The sequence below is a fragment of the Perca flavescens genome, chromosome 23 (assembly GCF_004354835.1).
Source record: "Perca flavescens isolate YP-PL-M2 chromosome 23, PFLA_1.0, whole genome shotgun sequence".
In the NCBI taxonomy this organism is placed as follows: domain Eukaryota; kingdom Metazoa; phylum Chordata; class Actinopteri; order Perciformes; family Percidae; genus Perca; species Perca flavescens.
Window position 1 is genome coordinate 8,539,557 of NC_041353.1, and position 24,653 is coordinate 8,564,209.

At 40.8% G+C, this 24,653-nt stretch overlaps 2 protein-coding genes across 2 annotated transcripts in view; one reads left to right on the plus strand and one right to left on the minus strand.

Moving 5' to 3' along the window:
- Nucleotides 1–163: 163 nt before the first annotated feature.
- orc5 (origin recognition complex, subunit 5) lies at nucleotides 164–10,786 on the minus strand. The gene is made up of 15 exons (XM_028570451.1): nucleotides 10,553–10,786; nucleotides 10,325–10,451; nucleotides 9,445–9,537; nucleotides 7,791–7,976; nucleotides 7,363–7,437; nucleotides 5,494–5,605; nucleotides 5,026–5,156; nucleotides 4,850–4,898; nucleotides 3,622–3,712; nucleotides 3,399–3,454; nucleotides 2,706–2,818; nucleotides 2,426–2,473; nucleotides 2,224–2,334; nucleotides 568–680; nucleotides 164–442 (listed from the first exon to the last, which is right to left on the minus strand). The coding sequence occupies exons 2-15, from the start codon at nucleotides 10,436–10,438 to the stop codon at nucleotides 397–399; spliced, it is 1,338 nt and encodes a 445-aa protein (XP_028426252.1). The 5' UTR covers nucleotides 10,439–10,451; nucleotides 10,553–10,786; the 3' UTR covers nucleotides 164–396.
- Nucleotides 10,787–12,482: 1,696 nt separating this feature from the next.
- Nucleotides 12,483–24,653, plus strand: part of lhfpl3 (LHFPL tetraspan subfamily member 3) — a 39,219-nt gene continuing 27,048 nt past the window's right edge. Inside the window, exon 1 of the mRNA XM_028570452.1 lies at nucleotides 12,483–13,055. Coding sequence (XP_028426253.1) covers nucleotides 12,620–13,055 — 436 coding nt within the window. The 5' untranslated portion in view covers nucleotides 12,483–12,619. The remainder of the gene's footprint in view (nucleotides 13,056–24,653) is intronic.

The following is a 24,653-nucleotide window of genomic DNA, read 5'->3' on the forward strand; positions in this document are numbered from 1 at the left end:
TAAGTAGGATGAACTATATATATATATATATATATATATATATATACTGGCTCTATTTGTATTATAAAAGAAGATACCACATCTAAAGTAAAACTCTTTGGATAAATACCTAGCAAACTGAACAGAGACTAAAACAAAAATATTGAAAGTATCAATACAGCATTTATTTTATACAAATCAATTATTAAACATTTTTTTTCCACATTCTGCGACTTTACAAGAAAAACATAAACCCATTAATCCTCCACAAGGGGGCAGCGACATAACTGGATTAATTTTTCTCTACACAATTCTCAACAATATTCTGAGCTCGTCATTTTGCTTGTCTTTAAATGTATTAATCCCCCTTTTGTCTTGCTGTCCCTTTGTGTCGCCTCTCCTTTATTCTCAGCAGGCTCACAAGAAGTCATAAAGGTACTTGACAATCTCAAAATTCACCGTCCTAGAAGATAAATCACACAAAGCACATTCTGTGTGAAAAAAAAACTTGTAAAAGGTTAATTAACTTGAATAAATCTGCCTTCAGTCTGAGGCATATTGTATTACCAGACATTCACGCACACACACCTGGAGATGGCACAGATGAAGTCCATAGAAACGGCACATTTGTATTTTGGGGCATCGAGCTGGTCGTCATGACTGACCTGAGTCAACAGCTGTAAGGTCACCAGAGAGGAGATCTAAATGGAGAATAGAGGGAAACATGAAATGACTCTCTGTTCCACTTCTTTAAACACAGCTTTTCCTCACTTTGATCCAGAGGCAATAAATGATAGACAGAGCCAGCTGCCCAGGCTCGAGCCTAATTTCCCAAAACCATTTCATGCTCAGGGCCATAAATAGATCGGAATTTGGCCACGGATCCAAAACTCGTGACCATATGGGTAGAAAACTCCCATCTGAGATCTGTGATCATTAGGCTTGATTTAACACAAAAACGTGTGCCATTTGCACTTTAAAAATGGGAAAAACTATCATTTAAAATCCTCTGATTATCATGGTGCATATTCTCTTTCATTTGCTAGTCTCGAAAATGGGAAAAAAGCATGACATTAAATCATTTTCTAAATTCTGTAGGAACCACTTTACAGACCCATGAGACTTCCTACAGCTAACTTTCAAAGTCACAATCATGGAGAAAGATAACAAGCATTGCAGGACTAAATGAAGGGCAACATTAAACCATCTACAGAGCTCAATTTAACAAAAGTGGTTGTGCTGGAAAAGGCAATGGGAAGCATGTGTACAGACAGATAGATACTATTAATTTACTTATTTATTAAGATTATCTTTTGGGCCTTTTAGGCCTTTATTTATATATGACAGCTGAAGACATGAAAGGGGTGAGAGGGGGAATGACTCAGAGTTGAACCTGCAGCCGCTGGGTCGAGGAGTAAACCTCTATATATGGGCGCCTGCTCTACCAGGTGAGCTACCCAGGTGGCCAGTACATCTTTATTTGTCCTTTTTTCACGATTCCAGTCATCACAAACTATTTTCATCATCAAGAGATGAAGGCCTTGTCCAGATGTAAAAATGTTTGCTGCCTTGAATCCAGGCTTTTTCAAGAAGTTGCCAGCTAAAGCTAAATGCTACTAGTCTGACAAGCCAGACCCACATCGAGATGTTGGGCCTGGGAACTCACCATTGGCAGGGCTCAATCCGAGGGGCGGGATAAACGGTTGTCTTTCAAATTCCCTCTGCACGTAATAAGATAGCGCTACAACCAGGCAGAGCAACGCTATTTGATAGATTAAACATTTGCCGTATCCGGTCGGCAAAACTCCGAACACATCTTCCTTTTTGAAGAATGACTTCAGTGCCGTTCTTTGTTCTTTTCTTAAAGAAAAGCTTAACTCCAAGTCTTCCAGAGTCGCGGCCAAAGCCAATTCGAAAGACTGCTGTTCGCAGCAGCAGCCATCTTCTTTGTTTTCAAATTAAGGCCACCCACCGACTCTATACACGATGTGATTGGCCTGACTAGTTTGGTTTTTCGAGCTCGCAAGCCAACGGAGAGTTACTAGACTGACCCTGGCTGCAAATTACATTTGCTGCCGCTAGGGTGCGTCTAGATTTCTAGGCTAAAATGCTACTGAAAAAATAATAATGTGGTCCTGAAAATTCAGAGGATCACTAAGTTATTATAGTTCATCCTGAGAGGAAAATGAATGTCTGTACCAAATTTAATGGCAATAGTTTGCAGCAGCCACCTGGCCAACTGACCTGGGAGAAGATGCTGGCAGTGGGGGCAACTCTACTGTCCACCACACTGTAGAAAATGGCGAGAAGGCGGTCGAGAGGGAACGGCTTTGGCCCCAGCAGATGGTTACTTGTCTAGAAAATATAGACAGAATTGATATTATATTAACAGGATATATCTGAAACTTGTCATTAAACCTAACTAGTGTAATGTTAAGACAATCACCTTTTCATTTTTCTTCAAGAAGTTTGTTTTTTTTATTTTACCATGGTGCTGTTGGGAGGAAACAGAGGGTCATCAAACTCAAGAATTCACACTAGTCAAGACAATTTAATTTGGATGAATCATAAATTACCAATTTGCCTCAAAGGGTTTTACAATCTGTACAACATACAACTCTCTCTCTATCCTCAAACCCCTGATCTGGATAAGAAAAAACTACAGAGGCCTACTATGAACAAGAGATTCCCTGGTGTAAAAACCTTTTAAGATAAAATTCCTCTACCTTGAGAAAGAAGCGTTTATCTGTGCGGGCAGGGTTGTAGGATGCCAGGTAGGCAGCAATCAACAGGAACTTGGAGTAATAAGGCAGTTCAACATGAGTGTGAGCAGATAAACCTTAGGGGAAATAAATCCATTGAGTCAGACTATATATCTGGAAAATTAAATATACCAGCCCACCATGACATTCAGCGCAACGCAAGATTTGGTGACAATGTATTGTGATTTATTTTTTGTGTGATGCACTGATATGCTGTTAAAGGGATACGCCACCGTTTGTTGAAATAAGGCTTATCGCGGTCTCCCCTAGCTGTAGATAGGTGGGCCAACGCATTTTTTGTGCATGCATTGTTTTAGTCCAGTGCAACATCGGCAGTGCCGCCGCTAGTTAGCTTAGCGTAGTGAATGGAATCCTATGTTGCCGGTTAGCATGTTGTGAGTAAAAGTGAGCCAACAAAAGACAAAAAAACAACCTAATTACTTGCACTGAGACAAAAAATGCATTGGCCCACCTATCTACAGCCAGGGTAGACCGTGATAAGCCCTATTTCAACAAACGGTGGCGTGTTCCTTTAAAAAAATTTTTTAGCATGAATCCAGGGTGTCACTGCACCCCAATGCCGGTTTTACAGTTTAACATCTGCTCTGCAATGGTTTTGCGTCATTGAGAGCAACCACGCTCAGCGTGTGGTGGTACCTCTCAAAGCTCCATTCTCCTTCTCCTCCATTTGCTGCATCTGCTCCCACTGAACACTGAACAGAGAAAAGAGAAGACATAAGGATGAAAAGAAACCGAGGCATCAGTCATCACGCTTAATCAGGTTGATCGCCAGAAGGCAGCAAACTACACAATGAGCACAATGAGTCGTTAGATCAACAGTGACAAGGTTCATTAGCAAACTGATGCAAAGGACACAAACCTGGAGACTTCTCGCAGGTAAACAGTCTGCATGGCTTTTTTCAAATGAGGTTCAATGTTTCTCCACAGCTTGTGTGTGTCAGTCTCTTTCACTGAAGACATAAAACAGTTGAAACAGAATTGTTGAAAAAGCCACAGTGACAGTCAAGTTTGCTTTTAAAGTGGAGGAGTGTAATTTGAAAGGCAAATAAAATGATGGATCAAATGACTATGAGTAATGTGAAAGGTGTAGTCAAAGGTTTTGTGATAAACCCATAGAGAATAATCTTTAGTGTGGAGCTTTTTAGCCACTTTTAACTCAATGTTTTGGTTTTACAGCCCATAAAACGCGAGGAAAAGCGAAAGCAAAAAAAAGCTCTGATAAATCGACTACGCCTACCAGTACACTAACTGTTCAGCACCAAATGACACACAGACAAAGTTAGCGCCTAGCCAAGGAAAGTCAAACAAATAGAAGCTAAAGATCCATATCATTTTGTCACACTACACCAAGAGGAGACCAAATCAGAGCTACAAGAATATCAAGGTTTCTTTCTTGTCTTGAACTTCATTTATACTTCGGCATTTAAGGGTTATACTGTACCTACACTGTACACTAGTGTGCTCCTTCTAAAACATATAACTACAGCAGCTACTGAGATACCACGTGGGGAACGCAAGAACTGTGATTGGTTAGATGATTTTGCTTTGTGTAGGGTCGATGTGTAAATAGGCAGCAAATGTTTACAGTGAGGAAAATAAGTATTTGAACACCCTGCTATTTTGCAAGTTCTCCCACTTGGAAATCATGGAGGGGTCTGAAATTGTCATCGTAGGTGCATGTCCACTGTGAGAGACATAATTAAAAAAAAAACAAATCCAGAAATCACAATATATGATTCTTTTACTATTTATTTGTATGATACAGCTGCAAATAAGTATTTGAACACCTGTCTATCAGCTAGAATTCTGACCCTCAAAGACCTGTTAGTCTGCCTTTAAAATGTCCACCTCCACTCCATTTATTATACTAAATTAGATGAACCTGTTTGAGGTTGTTAGCTGCATAAAGACACCTGTCCACCCCATACAATCAGTAAGAATCCAACTACTAACATGGCCAAGACCAAAGAGGGAAATAAATTAAGGGCATTTCAACTTGATAGAAAGATCTCTTTTCTAAAAGGGTCTAATAAGGCATCTTTAAATATCAGCTGTCAGATGAATGAATACACCTTTTTATGCTTTACCTTTCCCTTCTTCTAACGGCTCGCAGAACTTTGAAAAGTTGAGGGCAGCCTAGTTGAAAAGAGGAAAAAACAGAAATCAACGAAACAAGACTGAAAGAAAATCCAAACTGTGTGTGTGTGTGTGTGTGTGTGTGTGTGTGTGTGTGTGTGTGTGTGTGTTTGTTTGTTTGTCTGACCAGGTGGCGCAGCTCTCTGAGGTCCCGGCAGACCGAGTAAAAGACTCCCAGCAGGATGTTGATGTAAGACGAGTAAAACTCATCCGAATATGAAGGAGGTCTGTCCTGGGACAAAATCTTTTGCAGCTCACCTTTAAAAACATGAACGGACACACACACATACAGAAAAACACTTACAAGTCACTTATACTCACACAAAAAAAAACATTGTTACCATAAAAAGAAATGTCTCTCCAAATGTCTCTTCTCACATATCAACTACAATGATTTACTCCCTCTTAAGTGCTGAATTTATACAGTGGTGTTTTAAAATGCAATATTCCTTCACAGTCGCTGCCTCAAGTGTGAACAAAATCACCGGTACAAATCTAACATCTCACACCGCATCCGCCAAGCGTATGCAGTGTGGTGGGAGTTTATTCATGACACTGGCTGATGTAGTGTGTGTGTGTGTGTGTGTGTGTGTACCTTTACTGTAGTCGGGGAAATGGAGCAGAAGGGGCTCGAAACAGCCGGTGTTTGGTCTGAACTTGTCCCAGACGATTTCACTGAGCAGGATGATGGTAACGTTGTCCTCAACCTGAAAAGGACACGAGTACAAATATGTCATATAATAGTGGTTTTGTACAAGTGGATTGATTGAGTGAACGTACGTCTCCATGGCTACAGACTTTGCTATTTTTTTCAATCTGTTTTATATATTTACATTTAACGTTCTGTGTATTTGACACAGAAAATTAATTTGCAACAAGTTTGATAGTCAACCAATCATATACTGTAAGTAATGTATAAAGCAAAAGCGGCAAACGTTCCCTCGTTCTAGTTGTTCAAAGGCAAGGATTTTGTGCTTTTCTTTACATTTACATATATGAAATTAAACAATAATAAACAGATTGAATTGAGCTGACATTAAAGGTCCAGTGTGTAACGTGTTTAGTTGTTCATTATCTAAATCTGTGTTGCCCGTTGTTAGAAAAATTATGATTTGCATTCTACTGTCTTCATTAATATTAAAACTGTTTGCATAAGAATATCCTATTATACTGGTTGCTCAAAACAAGATAGCAAAAAAAAGAAAATGGATATTGAAAAGAGCAATATACTGGCTTTTTGAAGCGTGAAGGCTACCGTAGCTGTAATACGTACCTTGAACTGTGTGGTGCGAGCAGAGATGATTGCGATATATGATCCCAACACTAGATGGGAGAAATTCCTACACATTGGACCTTTAATGTCAACCTTTGAGTTAAGAAATGTAGTGATCATTTCAAAGTAAAATGATTTAAATAAGTATACACAGTTATATAAAAATAGAGAAAAGCATCAAATCTCTTTACACCGGAGAAGCTGGAACCAGGCATTTTTGCTTAAACGATTAATTGGCAATCAACATACTGATAAACTTTCTGTGGATCGACTTACCAAATATTTGTTTCACATTGTGATGATCCACATTAAATACAATTTCTTTATCAAAGTCATACAATTCAGCATTTCTACCATCCGTTACATTCAGCTGACAGTTTTTAGTGCCTCAGCGATGCCTTATGCTGTCTTAAATAAAAACGATCCCAATAAATTCAGCTAAGTGAGGCAACAGATCTTAAAAAAAAAAAGAGAGCATTAGTGTCAGATTGATACTCGAGCGACACATCCTGCTCCAAAAAGATCTGAAGTTTGGCAGGCTACGCCAATTTGGAAAAAGATAATTGTGCAGCTCTTTGCCTAATACATATTACATAATATGTAACATGTAACATATACATAATATGTACATATACATATTAATAACATATGTTAATATGTGCATCAGCATGATTTGTGCAGACAGAGAGAGATCACACTAATCTAACCTCTACGTGTGCTTTTCTGCCACTATAATAAAAAAAATACCCTCTCTAACCAAGGCAGTAAATCTGTCATGTTATTCTTTTTTGCAGAGGTCATCATCATAATACACATTAGACACACAACAACTCTTCATCATCCTGTCATCTTTCACATACATGTACAGATTCCTGCGTGCACTGAAGAGACACTACATTGAAAAGATAAAATTCCTCTATACACAATCACAATCCACCAGAAAACTATTTACTTAAACAGGAATAAAACACAAATAATCACATAAGTCTTTGTCCTCTTGATGTCTTTAATTAAAATGCTGGTTGCCATCCTTCCTCCCTAACAGCATTATGAAAGAGCTCCACACACTCAGCTCAAGGTCATTCATTACAAAAGAAGCTCCTCCAGTCCCTCTTCATCATCCACACACTGCAACAACAATAAAATGGCTCACTTAATAAATAACACAAAGCGCTTGCTGCACTTTCTCACCAATTCCTGAAGGCGCAGTAGAGCAGGGAGGAGATTGGCATCGGTGTCTCTCAGAAGCTCGGCTTTTTCCATTACCTGAAAAATATAAGTGCACATCTGAGCTTATTAGCATCTATATTTATTAAACTAAAGGTAGCGAATAGCTGTTCTATCACAGCACATTGCTGTTTTATATGCTTGGAGTTCACTTTCAAATATGCTCTAATGATGAAGCCAAAATACTAGATTAAACCTCCTGTGCTGGCTGGAAATCACAATTATTCTCTCCAGGCAAATGCATCTGGTGCTTTGTTTAGCATCTATTTGCATATGTTATCACTACTAATCATATTATCATACAAACATTTAAGTGACCCATCCAAATAATAAATAATGTGCCATGGAGGAGTGATTTTGTGATTTGGGGTCGTAAAGTGCACGGTACTCACAATGTATCGCGTCTGCTTGGCAGGAGACTGGGAGCACTGCTGTCTGTAGATGCGTACAAAGTCAGACAGGGAGGCACTGCGGGGGAGCAGCGAGGCAGCGTCGCAGCCAAAGAAGGACAGCAGAACTTGTTCAAACAGCAACGCAACAGAAACACATTCGACACAGCTGACTGTGGCGTGAGGCAGCTGCAAAGAGGAGGAATGATAAAAGACAATCAGTTTGGTATTTGGGTTAAATACACATCGTCACATTGTATTGATTCTCTCCTTCAATCTGTGACAATGACAATAAAGTATTTAAATTGTGACAGCGCTCCTCTGCTTTAACTTGGTGTAACTGATTAGTCACCTAATCGATACATTGATTGAAAAATAAATTAATTGGCAACTATTTTGTATAATTAATCAATCATTTCAGCCATTTTTCAAGCAAAAAACACCAAGCAAGCAGTTTGAAGCCGTTACTTTGGGGTCTGGGAAATTGCTAGGAGCTTCTTTTACTATTTTTTGACATTTTATCCATATTCTGTCCATACATTTTGAATCAAAAAGGGAAACATAAGCTGTACGCACACATTTAAAAAACGCATACAAAGCTTTGTGTGCACTGACAAGGAGATTTTTCCGAAATGAAATAGAATTTATTAAAAGGAACTGAAATTGTTGGTACTTTAAATAAAATATATTATATCATATTTCCAAAGACTAAGCACTCCTTCAGCAGTCTGAAGGAGGCTTTGCATGATTTAAGTTCCAGTATCTGTTTAGGGTTTATATGAGCTTAAAGTAGTCAGTTAGTCAAACTCTTTCATGTTAAGCAGACAGTGAAATAAACCTGATTAAAGGTTTGTCCTGTAACAAACCTGTGCTGTCTGTCTGCAGTGAAGTGTGTGTGTGTGTGTGGTGGGAGGGGGGGGTCGGTGACAAGAAATTATTTCTCATTTTTATAACAAATTTGGACCCGCACAAACACCATTCAGCCAAGGATGTTCCTGAATTGATAGTCTTGCATAGTCTCCACAGTGCTGTGGAGTTAAGGTCTGGCTAAACCACAGATACATTCTGGGATAGGAGAAAAAAAAAGGCTCTGGGTTGTTCCAATCCCAATTGTCTTGGGCGGCGCTAAGTTTCGGACGCAGCAACGGTGTCTCTGCAAAATAGACTCCGGAAATGGAACTTGTTTTGGAGGCACATTTGCACCCCTCAAAAGAAAACGCCACATACAATATTAAATGAAGGTAACTGTTCATATAATACAGTTATGTGAGCCATTTATATTAGCTGAATACTTGGTTAAATGTAATTTGCTCTTACCAGTGTATCGCAGTGTGTACTTCGTCCATAGCAATCTCGCCAATTGGTCCCTAAACACCCAATTTAGATAGTAAATGCCGTAAACACATCCCTTGTAAATCTTACAAACAATCTTACAAACTAAGCAGGCCTGCCTTATTGCGCAATCCAAATTTTCTTCAAAACTATCCATTTTCAGCATGTGGCTTGCTAGCTCGAAGTTTGTTGTCGTTTGCCATAGTGAAGGGGTTTTTGAGAACGGCACACATAGAGAGCGGACATCCGGCAAGTGGCTTAGCTGTATCCTTAAAATGTACCTCCGTTGATCCAGACTAGTGAACGGACAACAAATGTCTCTCACCTCAAGTTCCTTCAGTAAAACATGCATGACATGACTCTTCCCTGAAGCCCGATGACCATAGATGAAGATTGAGGGGTAGCTGTACTGGTGTGGCTGTAAGAACAAAATTCAGTACATTTTTACTCAATACAGTTGTGACACTACAATACGATCACTAATAATAATAATAATAATAATAATAATAATAATAATAGCATGTTTGATAATAATAAACAAACCCACTCACCCAGTTCATTCTCATACAAAGAACATTAAAAATGAATCAAAATATTTCTTTGTCCACCAAGACCCTAATCCAAAATGGACAGACATTACTGATTGAAAGTTTGTTGCAACAGGAATTACTGTGTATCTGTTGATTTACAATCCTAATCACTTTGTTTAATGTGTGTTTTTCATCTTTTGTAAATATGCTTGAGTACAATTAAAGAGAGAAAAATTGATATAATCATGATAAATATGCATAATATGATATGCAACTGCTCTAAATTCCTTTAACATCTTACAACTCACATTTTTAGATGGAAGCCTTGCTTTGATTTAATGTTGTTATGCTTTAAATTTTATTTATTTATTCTACCCTGTTTTATTGTACTTACATGTTTGTTATTGTTGTTTGGAAATGTTTTATACAATATGATAAATAGCACTTTGAGCATGATTATGAAAGGTGCTATACAAAAAAGGTTTATTTATTATTATTATTATTATTATTATTATTATTATTTTAACACCATTATTAAAACGAGAATTGCTGTCCTCCAAATGTAGTAAACAAAACGTTTTCAGAATATTGGTTTTTGTAAAGTTGACTAAGTATGTTGTACTTGAACACTTGGGAGTCCTAGGCGGTCCCTGATAACAGCCTACATGCACATACCTGCCCCATGAGCGACAGCAGCATCCCCGTCTGGACCTCTCTGCAGGGCAGCTGCTCTGCGACCCTCTGCAGCCTCTCCTCCTCATAACCTGGGAGCTGTAACAGCGCTGCCATCCTGATTTCCGTACTGCCAACCACAACAACGTGTATATTAGCTACAACGTGAGGGATCAAGCGGCTACAAACAAACAGGTTAGCTTGACGTTCAGTAAGTTACAGCACACTCACGAGACTAGAGACGACGATCTCCGGTATTCAGTCAAAATGCGAACACATCGATGACTATTGTAGGTAATTGTTTACTGTGAACATACGGTGTACTGTGGAAAACACCTACGCCTGAAAATAAAATGTGTAACCAACTCAAATACTGTGAAAAGCTAAGTTAAAAGTTGAAAACACAAACAAACAGTCGAGGACACTCAGTTTCGCGCGCGCCCTCAGATTACGTCAAATGACGGACTTCGGTTACCAGGCAATCACAAATTACACATAGAATCATGGGTAATGTAGTTTTGGCGCTAAAACTCTTATTTGTTCAAATCAGAATCTGCTTTAATTAATGCTTAATGGCTTAAAGGAATTTGACTCCGGATTTTTTGTTGCTCTCAAAGAATATACACAGAATTAGACATAGACACGGCGAAAAACAAGGACAACAAAACATATACATAAACATAAACTTACAGTTATAAGTATGTAGGTCTATATAAAAAGTGTATATAGCCTACATATTAGGCTACATTCACATGCATATACACATACGTACACTACATACACACATGTAGACTAACATCTGAGGATTGTAAACAGTAATAGTGCAATGCAAAAGTGCAAATGTGCTGGCATAAATAAAGAATTAAATAACAGTTAAAGGCTATATATGTGAGGTAGATGGATATGACATATACAGTTTATGTTTGACAGATATTGATGTGTTTAAATGTCGTGTTTAACACTATAAAATAGCCTTAGCCTACTTGAAAGGTAGATGCTTGATGTTTCGGGGTTAGTGCACAGTGATTGATCCTGACACTGGTTCATAATAGTGACATGTGGATTGATATATGAATAGAATATCAGATGCTTTAATATGCTTTTTATATATTTATATATTCATGTAAGCTATATTAAGATATCTTATAATTCCATCACAACTCGGCAGCTATCTGCTAAGGTGATGTGACGCGATCCAAAGCTCCAGAACAGCGCAAAGAGATGCTGAATTGACCATGTTGTGAGATAATTCTTATTTGTTAAATTAAGATCGTTTGACATTGCAGCTAACCATTATTACTACATAAAAGGAAAACTGGAAAATATATTATTGAATACAGGTCTCACATGAAAAAATATATTATATTTTTGCAGTGTGAACACAGCAAAAATGTAGTAAAAATCTGGAAAAATTATTATAGTTTCACAATGATCTTATTGGAAGCAAACACCTTAAGGTCCATTTATATAGCACTACAGACATTGTATGTTAGTGTAGGTTTGTATTATTATTATTATTATTATTATTATTATTATTAGGCTATTGTTAATAGTGTGGCTGAATAGGTGCATTTATGTGCCTTAATTCTTGTTGCATTTGTCCTACCGCATTCATACAGTTAGGGTGCTGTGATGCAGCTGTTTGAGTGGGATTATGTGAGAATTACATTTAGGACTATTTGTTGTTTTTTATTGTGTCTGTTTAAGATTTCGCGCGTGCTACTGGGATAATACGTCAGACTGGGATTAAGGGATGTGGGTTGGCCCTGTGCTATCCTCCTACTCTAATTCAATAGGATCTCAGCTGCGGTTATTGGTTCGTCTGCGTCGAGCACAGACGGACCATTTCTGCGAGCTCTCACACACAGAATCACAGAGCTGAACCTGTTTTGTCGGAATAGCAGCTCTCTGGCTTTGGACACAACTCAGGTAGCGACATTTTTAAATAAACATGAGGATAAATCACCGGGCTTCTGAATGCGAGGATTGATTCCTGAAGCTTGTTTTTCCGGAGCGCACGTTTCGTTGTTGCGAGAGTGATGAATGACAATCAGAGGAAAACACCAGAAGATAACCAAAGCCGACATCGCCATGGATACGAGATTACAGTGATGCTGTGGGAACAGCTTTGACTCAATTAAATCAGAAAAGATCAAATCCGAAAACAGCGACAAGTTCTGCAGAACACTGGGATTCTGCCTTTTACGGATCAGATGCGGCAGATGTTAGTTTGTTGAGAGCGGGTTCATTGATCCGAAGTAGGCTACCGAGCAGACCTCCCTTCACACAGAGCGGAGGATGATCCCCGGGGCCCCCAGCACGACCACCACCATGCTCCCCGCCGCCGAGGCTGCCAAAATTTACCAGACCAACTACGTGCGCAACTCCCGCGCCATCGGCACCCTATGGGCCATCTTCACCATCCTCTTCGCCATCGTCAACGTGGTGTGCTTCATCCAGCCGTACTGGATCGGAGACGGCATGGACACACCGCAGGCGGGCTACTTTGGTCTGTTCCACTACTGCATCGGGAACGGGCTGTCCCGGGACTTGACCTGTCAGGGCAGCTTCACCGAGTTCAGCACCATCCCCTCCGGTGCGTTCAAGGCCGCATCCTTCTTCATCGGCATGTCCATGGTGCTGGTCCTCACCTGCATCGGCTGCTTCGCTCTCTTCTTCTTCTGCAGCACTGGCACCGTGTATAAGATCTGCGGCTGGATGCAGCTCGCTGCAGGTAGGAGACTCTGCTCTGACTACAGGTTGGAGTTCATAAAACACCAGTGAGTCAGAGCTCCAATGAGATTACAGGCAGAGATCAAATTAGTATAATAAATCAACCAATTCACTAGAAATTGTCAAAATTCAGAGGGTTACCCTCATCTCCTCCACCTCATAACGTTTGGTATAACCAGGTGTTCTTCTGCTTCTTCAGGTCATAAACTCCAATAGATACTCATTTGAAAAATGTTGAGGTTGGAGCTCAAATGAGTAAGAGTTTAATTCCACAATCATATCATTTACTGGGAATTGGCCAATCACAGGTTTTACCCTCATCTCCCTGTGCACACTGCACATAGCACTGCACTTACCTAAAATACATGTTCTGCCTGCTTTTTTGGGTGGAACACTCCAATAGTTTGGTCACTGAGCCCCATTTTAATAGATTATGTATGAGCATTTCTGTAGTTACTAAAGCCCTGATAAAACATTATGTAACTGTCTGAAGTGAAAGTGTAGTGATAACCAGTGTTGTAGCCTGGTTGACACCAGACCCACTCTCAGTTGTAACTGAGAGTGGGTCAAGCTTCATTCACAGCCCATTTCCAAAGGGGCGTCACCAACGAACGCTGCTCAAATGCCTCTGGGCGCAATTGGATAGTCCTTCAACCAATCAGACCAACGATCCGGGTGATGTAGCAGCAACGGGTTGCTGCGCTTCGGTGGCCGTCATGTTGAATGTAAACAAAAAGCTGCTTGCCGTCACTGCACTATCGTCATTGTGTAAAGCCTGCCTCAACGGTTGCGATTGGGGCCTTGATTTGGAAAAAATGGAAATGGGCTTGAATGGGCTCTTGGCCAGACTGACTTGCAGAGCAAATCTCAAATTTGCCGGAAGTTTGTCAGGGTTTTCCCAGGCTAGTGGCCTTTTTTTTTTTTTTTTTTTTTTTAACAATTGTATCTTTTGTTGGGGATGATTTAATGATACCTGCAGGTCAGAAGTGGACTTTGAGGTAACATACACATGTAGAGATTCATCAGAACCAGACAGTGATAGGCTATTTATTTGAATCTCCTTCCAGGTGGGGATCATCAGTATAAACAAAAAAAAAAAAAAAAACCAAATATAATTTTCAGTTTTTCACCCCAAATTTCTCTGACATTCATTAAATCCTTTTAATGCAACATATTCCAAAGTACATCTAGGTCTTTGTCTTCCATGGTAAACTGTAGTAAACTCAAGTCTGCCAGTTTAAAAGCTTAATTACACTCTTAACACGTAAGTCCTCAATTCATTTTTGGGGTTTACATTGTACGTGCCTTTCAACTAGGAGCATAAATTGAAAATATAAATGATTATTTTTCTTTTAATAAGAACAGAAAAGGTCTCTGTAACATCTTCAAACCCTTCTTGCACATTCTATAAAAAAAGAAAAACACAAAAGGAAATGAGAAGAGAAAAGAAAAGAAAAGAAAATCAATGGAGCAGGGACATATAATGTGTGACTGACTGAACTGCCTTTAATTAGTTTTAGTCTAGTTCCCAACATCCTCTCTGAAGCAGACAGAGAAGATCTTGATTTCCTTCCAAAATAATTTTTTCAAATAACTGAGGGTGCAGCTCAGTTTTATATCTTAGCTATTTCAGTACACAAGGGGAAATGACAGAAAATGTCAGCAATAACATATGTCACAAAGACATTTTTGATGAGCAACCAAACAGAAGATCTTTACTTTTTGTTTTTTTGTATTTGGATGTATGTGTTGATTTGGATCTTATTATGTTCCAGGCTTTTCTCACACAAGTTCATATTTAAATCACAATAAGAGCATATATACTATAGCACACACACACACACACACACACACACACACACACACACACACACACACACACACACACACACACACACATATACACACAAACTCTGTTATACATAACCATCACATACATAGTTCATATAGACATATACCTATTGCACACATGACGACAATAATACTCCACAATCCATCAATTATAATATTCACAACACATTTCATTTAGGTAATATGTTTGTCTCGCACTATAAAAGTTTGTTTTGAATGCGTATTAGCTTTTTAAACTATTGAATTTTTCCAAATAGTGCAATTGATTGTTGTTGAATATTCACACAGTGGACTTGCTCCAATTTCAAACCCACGCAGATCATTCTCACTGCCGTGTTTAATGCAATCTGTCCATATCTCTCTGAGATGTGCTGCACAGCAATAACTGATGTGACTATAAATTAGACTATGAGATACAACTTGAAGAATATATGTAGATTAGAAGCTTGCAATTTGTCAGATTCATTTGTATTTTGATTCCGAGTAGTTTGACTTTTGACATTTACACATGTTAAATACATTGGTTTCAGTTTTCTCCTCCTTCTTATTGTACATATTGTCAGACTTTTATTGTTTGCATTTAACACCATTGTCCCCACTCATTTAATATTTCTTTTAGAATTGCAATAATCCAGCGTTGGAGATGACATTGTCAGACTCACGAAGGACAGTTTAAAAGAAGTATAAAAAATGATGCAGCAGAACCTATGTGGTCATCAGTCGGCCTGTCATTCAAATTACCCTTACTTAACATTTACTGATGATGAGTGGTGGACTTTTTAACATGCTGTTAAAAAGAAGCATTGTTAAGAGACACAACAGATGGAATGTGTACATGAAAGAGCTGTAATTTAAGCCAAAAAAAACTACTTTTAGGGCATAATTTAAGATTCCAAATTCTCACATAAATCTAATTTATGTGTATACATAATCTTCCAGCATCATACTGTGCATCTTCATGGATGCCTGCTTGTAAAACACAGATTGTTCTCAAATGGGAATTAAACGTCATAACCAATTATAATCACATTCATGGAGAGTGTGCCTCTGTCTGTCTGCAATCTAATTCCTCGTTGCACAAGCCATTGATTAGATATAGAGGATGGTAAAGCCATTGGCCAGCTGTGTCGCTAAAGTATCCTGAGTGTCTACTCAGCAGCTGCAAATTGGATCGAAAGTACAACGATGAGCTACTATCATCAGAGTCCTAATGAGTGGCACATCGTGGCAGTTTGCAGTCTTTTTTTGTCACAGATGAAAGCTTCTTCTTAGTCCACCGATTCCCATGTTGGCTTTCTCCAGTTTGTTCCCACCATGTCAGGGGAGCAGATGTGACAGTTTGCAACATATTCAGGTGAAGAATTAAATCATCTCTGGTGGTTTTTGTAAATGTGGTTAGCAGTTCTGGAGAGTAACTAAGTACATTTACTGAAGTACTGTACTTTCAGGTACATAAGTATTGTGGTGCTGCAGAGATGTCCTGGCCTACAAATTGTATCCCACAGACTAAAGAAAAAAATCTTTGTTTGGTACAGCTCCTTGCAAAAATCACACTATAATCATTTTAATTTCTTTCAATGTTAATAATTTTCAATGAAAATGAGAATAATGATACAAAAACGATCATTCCCTCCAATATCGTTAATCATATTGCAATCGCAATATCAGTCAAAATAATCGCAATTAGATATTTTCCTCATATCGTGCACCCTACTTTTTACTCATAATCAGTAGACGATTTGAGGGGGGGATAACATCCACCTTGTTAGCAAAATGACCAAAATGCATGCCCCCATGTTAACCTGCCATTCCTCCTCTCTATCTCCTAGTAGCAGAGAGAGTGCAGGGGCAGAGGGGTTGTTTAGTTGAATTTGTTAGTATAGTCTGCCGGACTCATTGATCCTTTATCTGACTGAAGTTCATGCACAAGTTAGAATCTATGGCCCCATGGCTCTGAAATATCAGTAGCCTGTGTATTGATAAATCCATGGCACTGTCCGTGGTGCTGAAGTAGCAGACACATTTGTAATTGCAACTTTTTCTCTGATTCCCGCCCTTCTGTCAGTTTCATCTTGGATCTATAATATTCTCTAAACTATCTAATTTTGTAAAAAATACAGAACCAAAAGAGTTGTTCATGGGGCGGTTGTTAGTCACAGGTGAACAAAACAAACCGGTTTCCCCCTGTTGAAAATTAACAATTTGCATTCTGACTGCATCTATTTAACAGCTGTAGTTAATGCTTACATTTCAGGGATTTCATTTTCATAGACAACCATATTTTGATTATTTTCTTAAGTAAACTGCTGAATCGTTTGGTCCATAAAATGTCAGAAAACAATAAAAATGTCCATCACAATTTCCATAAGCCCAAGATGACACTTCCAAATTTGATTTATTGTCTGACCAACCGTCCAGAACACAAAAATATGTAGCTTAATATCAGTATTAACAATCTAATGATGTCATATATAATAGGCTAATGTATCAGACACAGGGGCCATTTTTCTGACAAAACAAGTACTTTTACTTTTGATACTTCTAAGTTCATTTTGCCACTAATACTTGCATTTTTACTTAAGTAAAAAACATATTTTTTTTGAGTGCTTCTTTTAGTCACAGTCTCATTCAGTATCACTCTCTGTCTCATATCATCTCTCATTTCCACTGAGGCCACTGTGAAATTTGCCATTTAAAGGTTTTCTAGGCAACTTAAATAGCCAATATCGAGGTGCTTTCTCTCTCTAAGCAGTCTGAAATCCTGACGTGATTGTAAAAAGAAATCCTCCCTGTCAGATGTCCTTTCAGGTGGTATGAGGCTGCTGTGATGTGCTATCAAAGACAGCCCTCCTCTCCAGTGATGGGATGTCCTGAATGTTTGATGAGCTCTGCCTTCTAGAAGATGAAGAGATGTTTTTAGAACTTTAGCTAAGAATAACGATGATCACTGTAATGATGTAGCCGTTTTGTTGCTTCTTTGCAGATGTGGTAAAAAAACTGTCTGGTTTGATGGTCTGTTTGCACAAATCTTTTGCAAAACTTTGCACAGCAGTTGGCAGGTGTACATCAGACAATGCTGGCATCTGGCCCAAACAGAGAAACAACTTTTGTGTCTTTCTATTTTGTTCTCATATTCACTTTTCTGCATGAACACCACCAGTTCTCCACCTGCTGAATGTCCTGACCATTCATGAAGGTAGATGGCCACTATGGCTCTTATAAGAAGTCCACCCATTGCTTCTACCTTTATTTTGGAACTCCTAGTTGTTGGCTGCACACCATTCCAGCAAGGATGAAACTTATTTTTGTAAGCTGCTTCATCAATGTTTAAAAACCAACCTGAGGATGTAGAATCATCTACAAACTTAAACAATTTAACATAGCATGAAAATGAAGCAAATCATATGTTACGGCCTTCGCAGTCATACACAGTAGACCCTGCAGGAGATTTCTTCATCAAAAAAACAAATGTGCGAATAACTTTTGGAAAAACTGTTTCATCCTTCAGAGACTTCTGGAATCTTTATTTATTTATGTAAATTAAAGAGCTTATTAAAAAAAAGCAATCTGGAGGATGCCAAATGGATTCTTCACAGCCTAATGACTTACTTTAATTTATATATACTGTACATATATATATATATATATATATATATATATATAAAGCCATAAATAAGTGATTTATTTGCCATTAACAAATCCATTAGTTACCATTTATAAACCCTTGAGCAAACTAGAAAGTGTTTGTTTTCTGTGGTTGTATATCCATAAAAATCCATAGAATCAGAGGTGTGTCCAATTCCTGGTAGTCTGACCAGCAGCTTCCTGTGCAATAAGTGGCTTTCCTCTCGGTGTTCTAAATGGTCTCGCATTCGGAGCCAAAACAAAAAAGTCCATTTTGATTGCTGGAAGCTTATTGATCCAAATGTTGATTTCCAGAATATCAGGAAGAACTGCTCCGGGGACAGCTGCATGTACCGTAGTTCAGTTGTGTCTTACCCTGTGATAGTGACAGAGAAGACAAAGGCTCTGTTTGCCTTATGTTTGATGCATGATAACACAGTTTGATAAAAGCGTCTGACTGACTGATATTATTATATATGCTCGGTGCATCATGCAGTATTCAATTTTACACCTCTTCAGAAAGATGTCAAGTGGAACCGGGACGTTCTGCTTATCACCGTCACATTGTGTAAGGGAAAGGAGAGAGAAAGGCACGCAGAGTGCACTGTCACAATGTGTCTGCAGAGGAGAAGGGAAGATAATTAAAACTGATACAGGGAATGTTTGAAAGCTGAAATATTCAGCTTGAAATAGTGCTTGTGTTATTTTTGTCCATATTATTATCCAATAAGAAGTATATATATTATTCCTCGTCTAATCTGAAGTTGGAAATCCACACATGCTTTGCAAATTACATATTATATTCTGTTTTCCTTCCTGAAAGGAGATCCTATTAAACCACCCTACCATAAACCTGTGTTCATGTGCACAAAATGCCACGACTTAATGAGCTAATCAATATTTTTCAAACCATCAAATGGCAATGACCTGCATTTTTGACAGCCCACTACAAGATCCGTTCAGTAGCCATTCTGGAGCTTTTGATCACACCACATGATCTTTCTCAGCAGATGGAGTTTGAACCTTATTACATGTTTTTTATACGTATGTTATTTCTTACATTTAATATGTAAAATATCTGATATTGCCTATATCATGTAAAGTTAGCACTTATACAATGTCCAACCAACCACAAACCTTTCACATGTGAAATATTGTTTTATTCCAAAAAAAGATGCTGAACTCACTGATCTCGACCCCTGAATATAGATGCTATGAATTCTGTACTTGTCTCTTCAAAAATAGACAATAAATAAATAAAAGCAAGAGTCTGCTGGCAATAATTGGTTGCTGATCAAAGCTAATCTTAAAAAAAGCCAGGGCATTCATGTGAGCTCTGTGAACATTTGCAGTGTAGCAAGTTTGGATGGATTTAAGGCAGAGAGCTAATGACATCAGCCCGGTCTTTATCCTCTCACACATAAAATGAAGGGCCGGAAGAGTCTGAGAGGCTTTACAGTGATGTAACTTGACCACACATGAGACTAAGACGCCAACATGAACACAAACACTGAGAAAAAAGAAGCTATTAGCAGGAAAAACAAATTAAAAAAATCTGAGTGTTCACCTGAAGGTTTTTTAGATGGAACCCTGTGCGCTCTTTTCCTTTACTCCCTCTCTTAAGTGCTCAGCTGCTTCCCCGGGCTGCCCTTTAGGAAAACGTTTCTTTTTTTAACCTCAGAGAGGTCACAGTGGATGGATGGTGATTTTACACAGAGTCAAAAAAAAAACCGCTATAGAAGCACAAAGAAAAAAAAGATGTTGATGAATGTAGAGGGAATTAGCCAAATTAAAAGCTAGCCAAGTCAGCTGAAACTCCCAGATCTTGAACTACAGACTAAGTCTGTTTGAGGATTAAAAAAGTCAATCACCTCCTTTAGCTGATGAGGATTTTAAAGGGACAGCCGCCGATCTGTCATCCTCTTAAGTTGACACTTTCATAGCCTCAACGTAACTTTGACAACAGAAACATTTAGAAAAGAAATGACTCTGAAAAAAATAATACAATCATGAAGCTACTTTATCATTGTGCTTTTTTGGTTGCTTGAGAATTAAGCATTTTAATCCATAAATTCTACTTCACTTCCTACCTAACTTAACTTAAAGTGCTCATATTATGCTCATCATAATTGTATTTAGAGGTTAGATCAGAATAGGTTTAGATGGTTTAATTTTCAAAAAACACCATATTTTTGTTGTAGTACACATTGCTGCAGCTCCTCTTTTCACCCTGTGTGTTGAGCTCTCCGTTTTAGCTACTGAGTGAGGCATCTCACTTCTAACCCATATTTGTTGTGAGTCGCACATGCGCGGTACCGAGGTCAGCACCACAAGCCAGTCAGAAGCAGAGAATGAGGGCGTGCCACGCCAGGAGCTAGGCGAGCATTTATAAAGTGTGTTAGAAAGTGGCGCTCGTTTGTCACGGAAATAAAAGGCTGGACTACACTAGAGCTGTTTGGAGCAATTTGTGAACAGTGTTTCCTGTTGGAGATGGTAAAACCCTTTGGGGTGGAGTTTGGACTTTTTTACTTTGTAAACCTATTATATGTACAAAAAAGATATATAACATGATAAAGGAAAGGGAAAAAGCCAAAAAGCATAATATGAGCACTTTAATTTGTTTGGCTGCCTACAACCCGAGTTAATTCAAAAGAGGGTGACAAAACAATCTATATGGTCCATTTAGTAGCTGTTCAGGAGATGGTCTAATTTCCATTTTTTTTTAGCACTGGTTGGATTAAACTAAATGGACATTGTGATGAGTTGTTTGTGTTAACTGCTGTTTCCAAAGTAAAAAATAAACTTTTAAATCTAATTTGTTCTCTCTCCGTGAACCATCCGTGAACCATCCGTGAACCATCACCTTATCGTGGTGGAGAGGTTTGTGTGTCTCTGTGAACCTGAGGGCTGTGTTGTCTGGAGCTTTGTGCTCCTGGTAGGGTCTCCCAAGGCAAAGTGGTCTCAGGTGAGGGGCCAGACAAAGAATGGTTCAAAAACCCCAATGAATAAGCAAGGCAGAGATGGAGTGACCCTGCCCGGAGGAAGCCCGGGGCCCCCGTCTGGAGCCAGGCCCAGACGGCGGGCTCGTCGGCGAGCGCCTGGTGGCCGGGTTTGCCACGGAGCCCGGCCGGGCACAGCCCGAACAAGCTACGTGGCTCCCATCTCTCCAGCCCATGGGCCCACCACCTGTGGGAGGAACCGTTGGGGTCGGGTGCGATGCCACATGGGTGGCAGTGAAGGTCAGGGGCCTCGACGGCAGACCCGGGCGGCAGACGCTGGCTCTGGGGACGTGGAACGTCACCTCTCTGTGGGGGAAGGAGCCGGAACTGGTGCGGGAGGTGGAGCGCTACCGGTTAGATCTGGTGGGGCTTACCTCTACGCACAGTCTTGGTTCTGGAACCATACTCCTGGATAGGGGACTCTTTTCTTCTCCGGAGTTGCCCAGGGTGTGAGGCGCCGGGCGGGTGTGGGGATACTAACAAGCCCCCGGCTGAGCGCCGCTGTGTTGGAGTTTACCCCGGTGGACGAGAGGGTTGCCTCCCTACGCCTGCGGGTTGTGGGGGGGAAAACTCTGACTGTTGTTTGTGCATATGCACCAAACAGGAGTTCGGAGTATTTGGCCTTCTTGGAGACCTTGACTGGAGTCCTGCATGCATCCCTGTGGACGCTGGGGGCCTTGAACCCGAGTGGACAATGTTCAAAGTTTCCATTGCTGAAGCTGCGGCGAGGAGCTGTGGTCTTAGGGTCTTAGGTGCCTCAAGGGGCGGTAACCCACGAACACCGTGGTGGACACCGGTGGTCAGGGAAGCCGTCCGACTGAAGAAGGAGTCTTTCCGGGATATGTTATCCCGGAGGACTCCGGAGGCAGTTGCAGGGTACCGAAGGGCCCGAAGGGCTGCAGCCTCTGCCGTGAAAGAGGCAAAGCAGCGGGTGTGGGAGAAGTTTGGAGAAGACATGGAGAAGGACTTTCGGTAGGCACCAAAGTGCTTCTGGAAAACTGTTCGCCACCTCAGGAGGGGGAAGCGGGGAACCATCCAAGCTGTGTACAGTAAGGATGGGACCTCAACTGAGGAGGTAATAGGGCGGTGGAAGGAGCACTTTGAGGAACTCCTGAATCCGACTAATACGCCCTCTATGTTAGAGGCAGAGCTGGAGGATAACGGGGATTGTCGCCGATTTCCCAGGCGGAAGTCACTGATGTAGTCAAACAACTACACAGTGGCAAAGCCCCGGGATTGATGAGATCCGTCCAGAAATGCTCAAGGCTCTGGGTGTGGAGGGGCTGTCCTGGTTGACACGCCTCTTCAACATTGCGTGGAAGTCTGGGACGGTGCCAAAGGAGTGGCAGACTGGGGTGGTGGTTCCCCTTTTAAAAACGGGGACCAGAGGGTGTGTGCCAATTATAGGGGTATCACACTTCTCAGCCTCCCTGGTAAAGTCTACTCCAAGGTGCTGGAAAGGAGGGTTCGGCCGATAGTCGAACCTCGGGTTGAGGAGGAACAATGCGGATTCCGTCCTGGTCGTGGAACAACGGACCAGCTCTTCACTCGCAAGGATCCTGGAGGGAGCCTGGGAGTATGCCCAACCGGGTCTACATGTGTTTTGTGGATTTGGAGAAGGCGTATGACCGGGTCCCCCGGGAGATACTGTGGGAGGTGCTGCGGGAGTATGGGGTGAGGGGGTCTCTACTCAGGGCCATCCAATCTCTGTATGACCAAAGTGAGAGCTGTGTCCGGGTTCTCGGTAGTAAGTCGGATTCGCTTCAGGTGAGGGTTGGCCTCCGCCAGGGCTGCGCTTTGTCACCAATCCTGTTTGTAATATTTATGGACAGGATATCGAGGCGTAGTCGGGGTGGGGAGGGGTTGCAGTTTGGTGGGCTGGGGATCTCATCGCTGCTCTTTGCAGATGATGTGGTCCTGATGGCATCATCGGCCTGCGACCTTCAGCACTCTCTGGATCGGTTCGCAACCGAGTGTGAAGCGGTTGGGATGAGGATCAGCACCTCTAAATCTGAGGCCATGGTTCTCAGCAGGAAACCGATGGAATGCCTTCTCCAGGTAGGGAATGAGTCCTTACCCCAAGTGAAGGAGTTCAAGTACCTTGGGGTTTTGTTCGCGAGTGAGGGGACAATGGAGCGGGAGATTGGTCGGAGAATCGGCCCAGCGGGTGCGGTATTGCATTCAATCTATCGCACCGTTGTGACGAAAAGAGAGCTTAGCCAGAAGGCAAAGCTCTCGATCTACCGGTCAGTTTTCGTTCCTACCCTTGAAGGCATGAAGGCTGGGTCATGACCGAAAGAACGAGATCCAGGGTACAAGCGGCCGAAATGGGTTTCCTCAGGAGGGTGGCTGGCGTCTCCCTTAGAGATAGGGTGAGAAGCTCAGTCATCCGTGAGGAGCTTGGAGTAGTGCCGCTGCTCCTTTGCGTCGAAAGGAGCCAGTTGAGGTGGTTCGGGCATCTGGTAAGGATGCCCCCTGGGCGCCTCCCTAGGGAGGTGTTCCAGGCACGTCCAGCTGGGAGGAGGCCTCGGGGAAGACCCAGGACTAGGTGGAGGGATTATATCTCCAACCTGGCCTGGGAACGCCTCGGGATCCCCCAGTCGGAGCTGGTTAATGTTGCTCGGGAAAGGGAAGTTTGGGGTCCCCTGCTGGAGCTGCTCCCCCCGCGACCCGACACCGGATAAGCGGACGAAGATGGATGGATGGATGGATCTAATTTGTTTAAGCCAACATGGAAGTGAAGTCCCTAAAGTGCTCAGAATTTTTTTCATTCTATTTAGAATTTTTTGATAACCAGGGCAAACTCCATCTGCTGAGGAAATCACGTAATACAACTGAAAGCTCCAGAACAGCTAGTAAATGGACATTGTGGTAAAATTGTTTTTGCTTGACTAAAGAGAAAAATGAGCTTTCAATTTTAAGCCTAATTTGATTACATTTTAATTGGTTAAATAAAAGTACAGCTGGTGGTTCAATCCCTGTCCTTTTCACATGTCAAAGTGTCCTTGAGCAAGACACTGAACTCCATACTGCTCCCAATGTATGTGAAAAACCTTATACTTGGGGCAACCTCTAGCTCACCCAGTAAGAGCATTCGCCCCATGTTGGCTGTAAACACATACTAC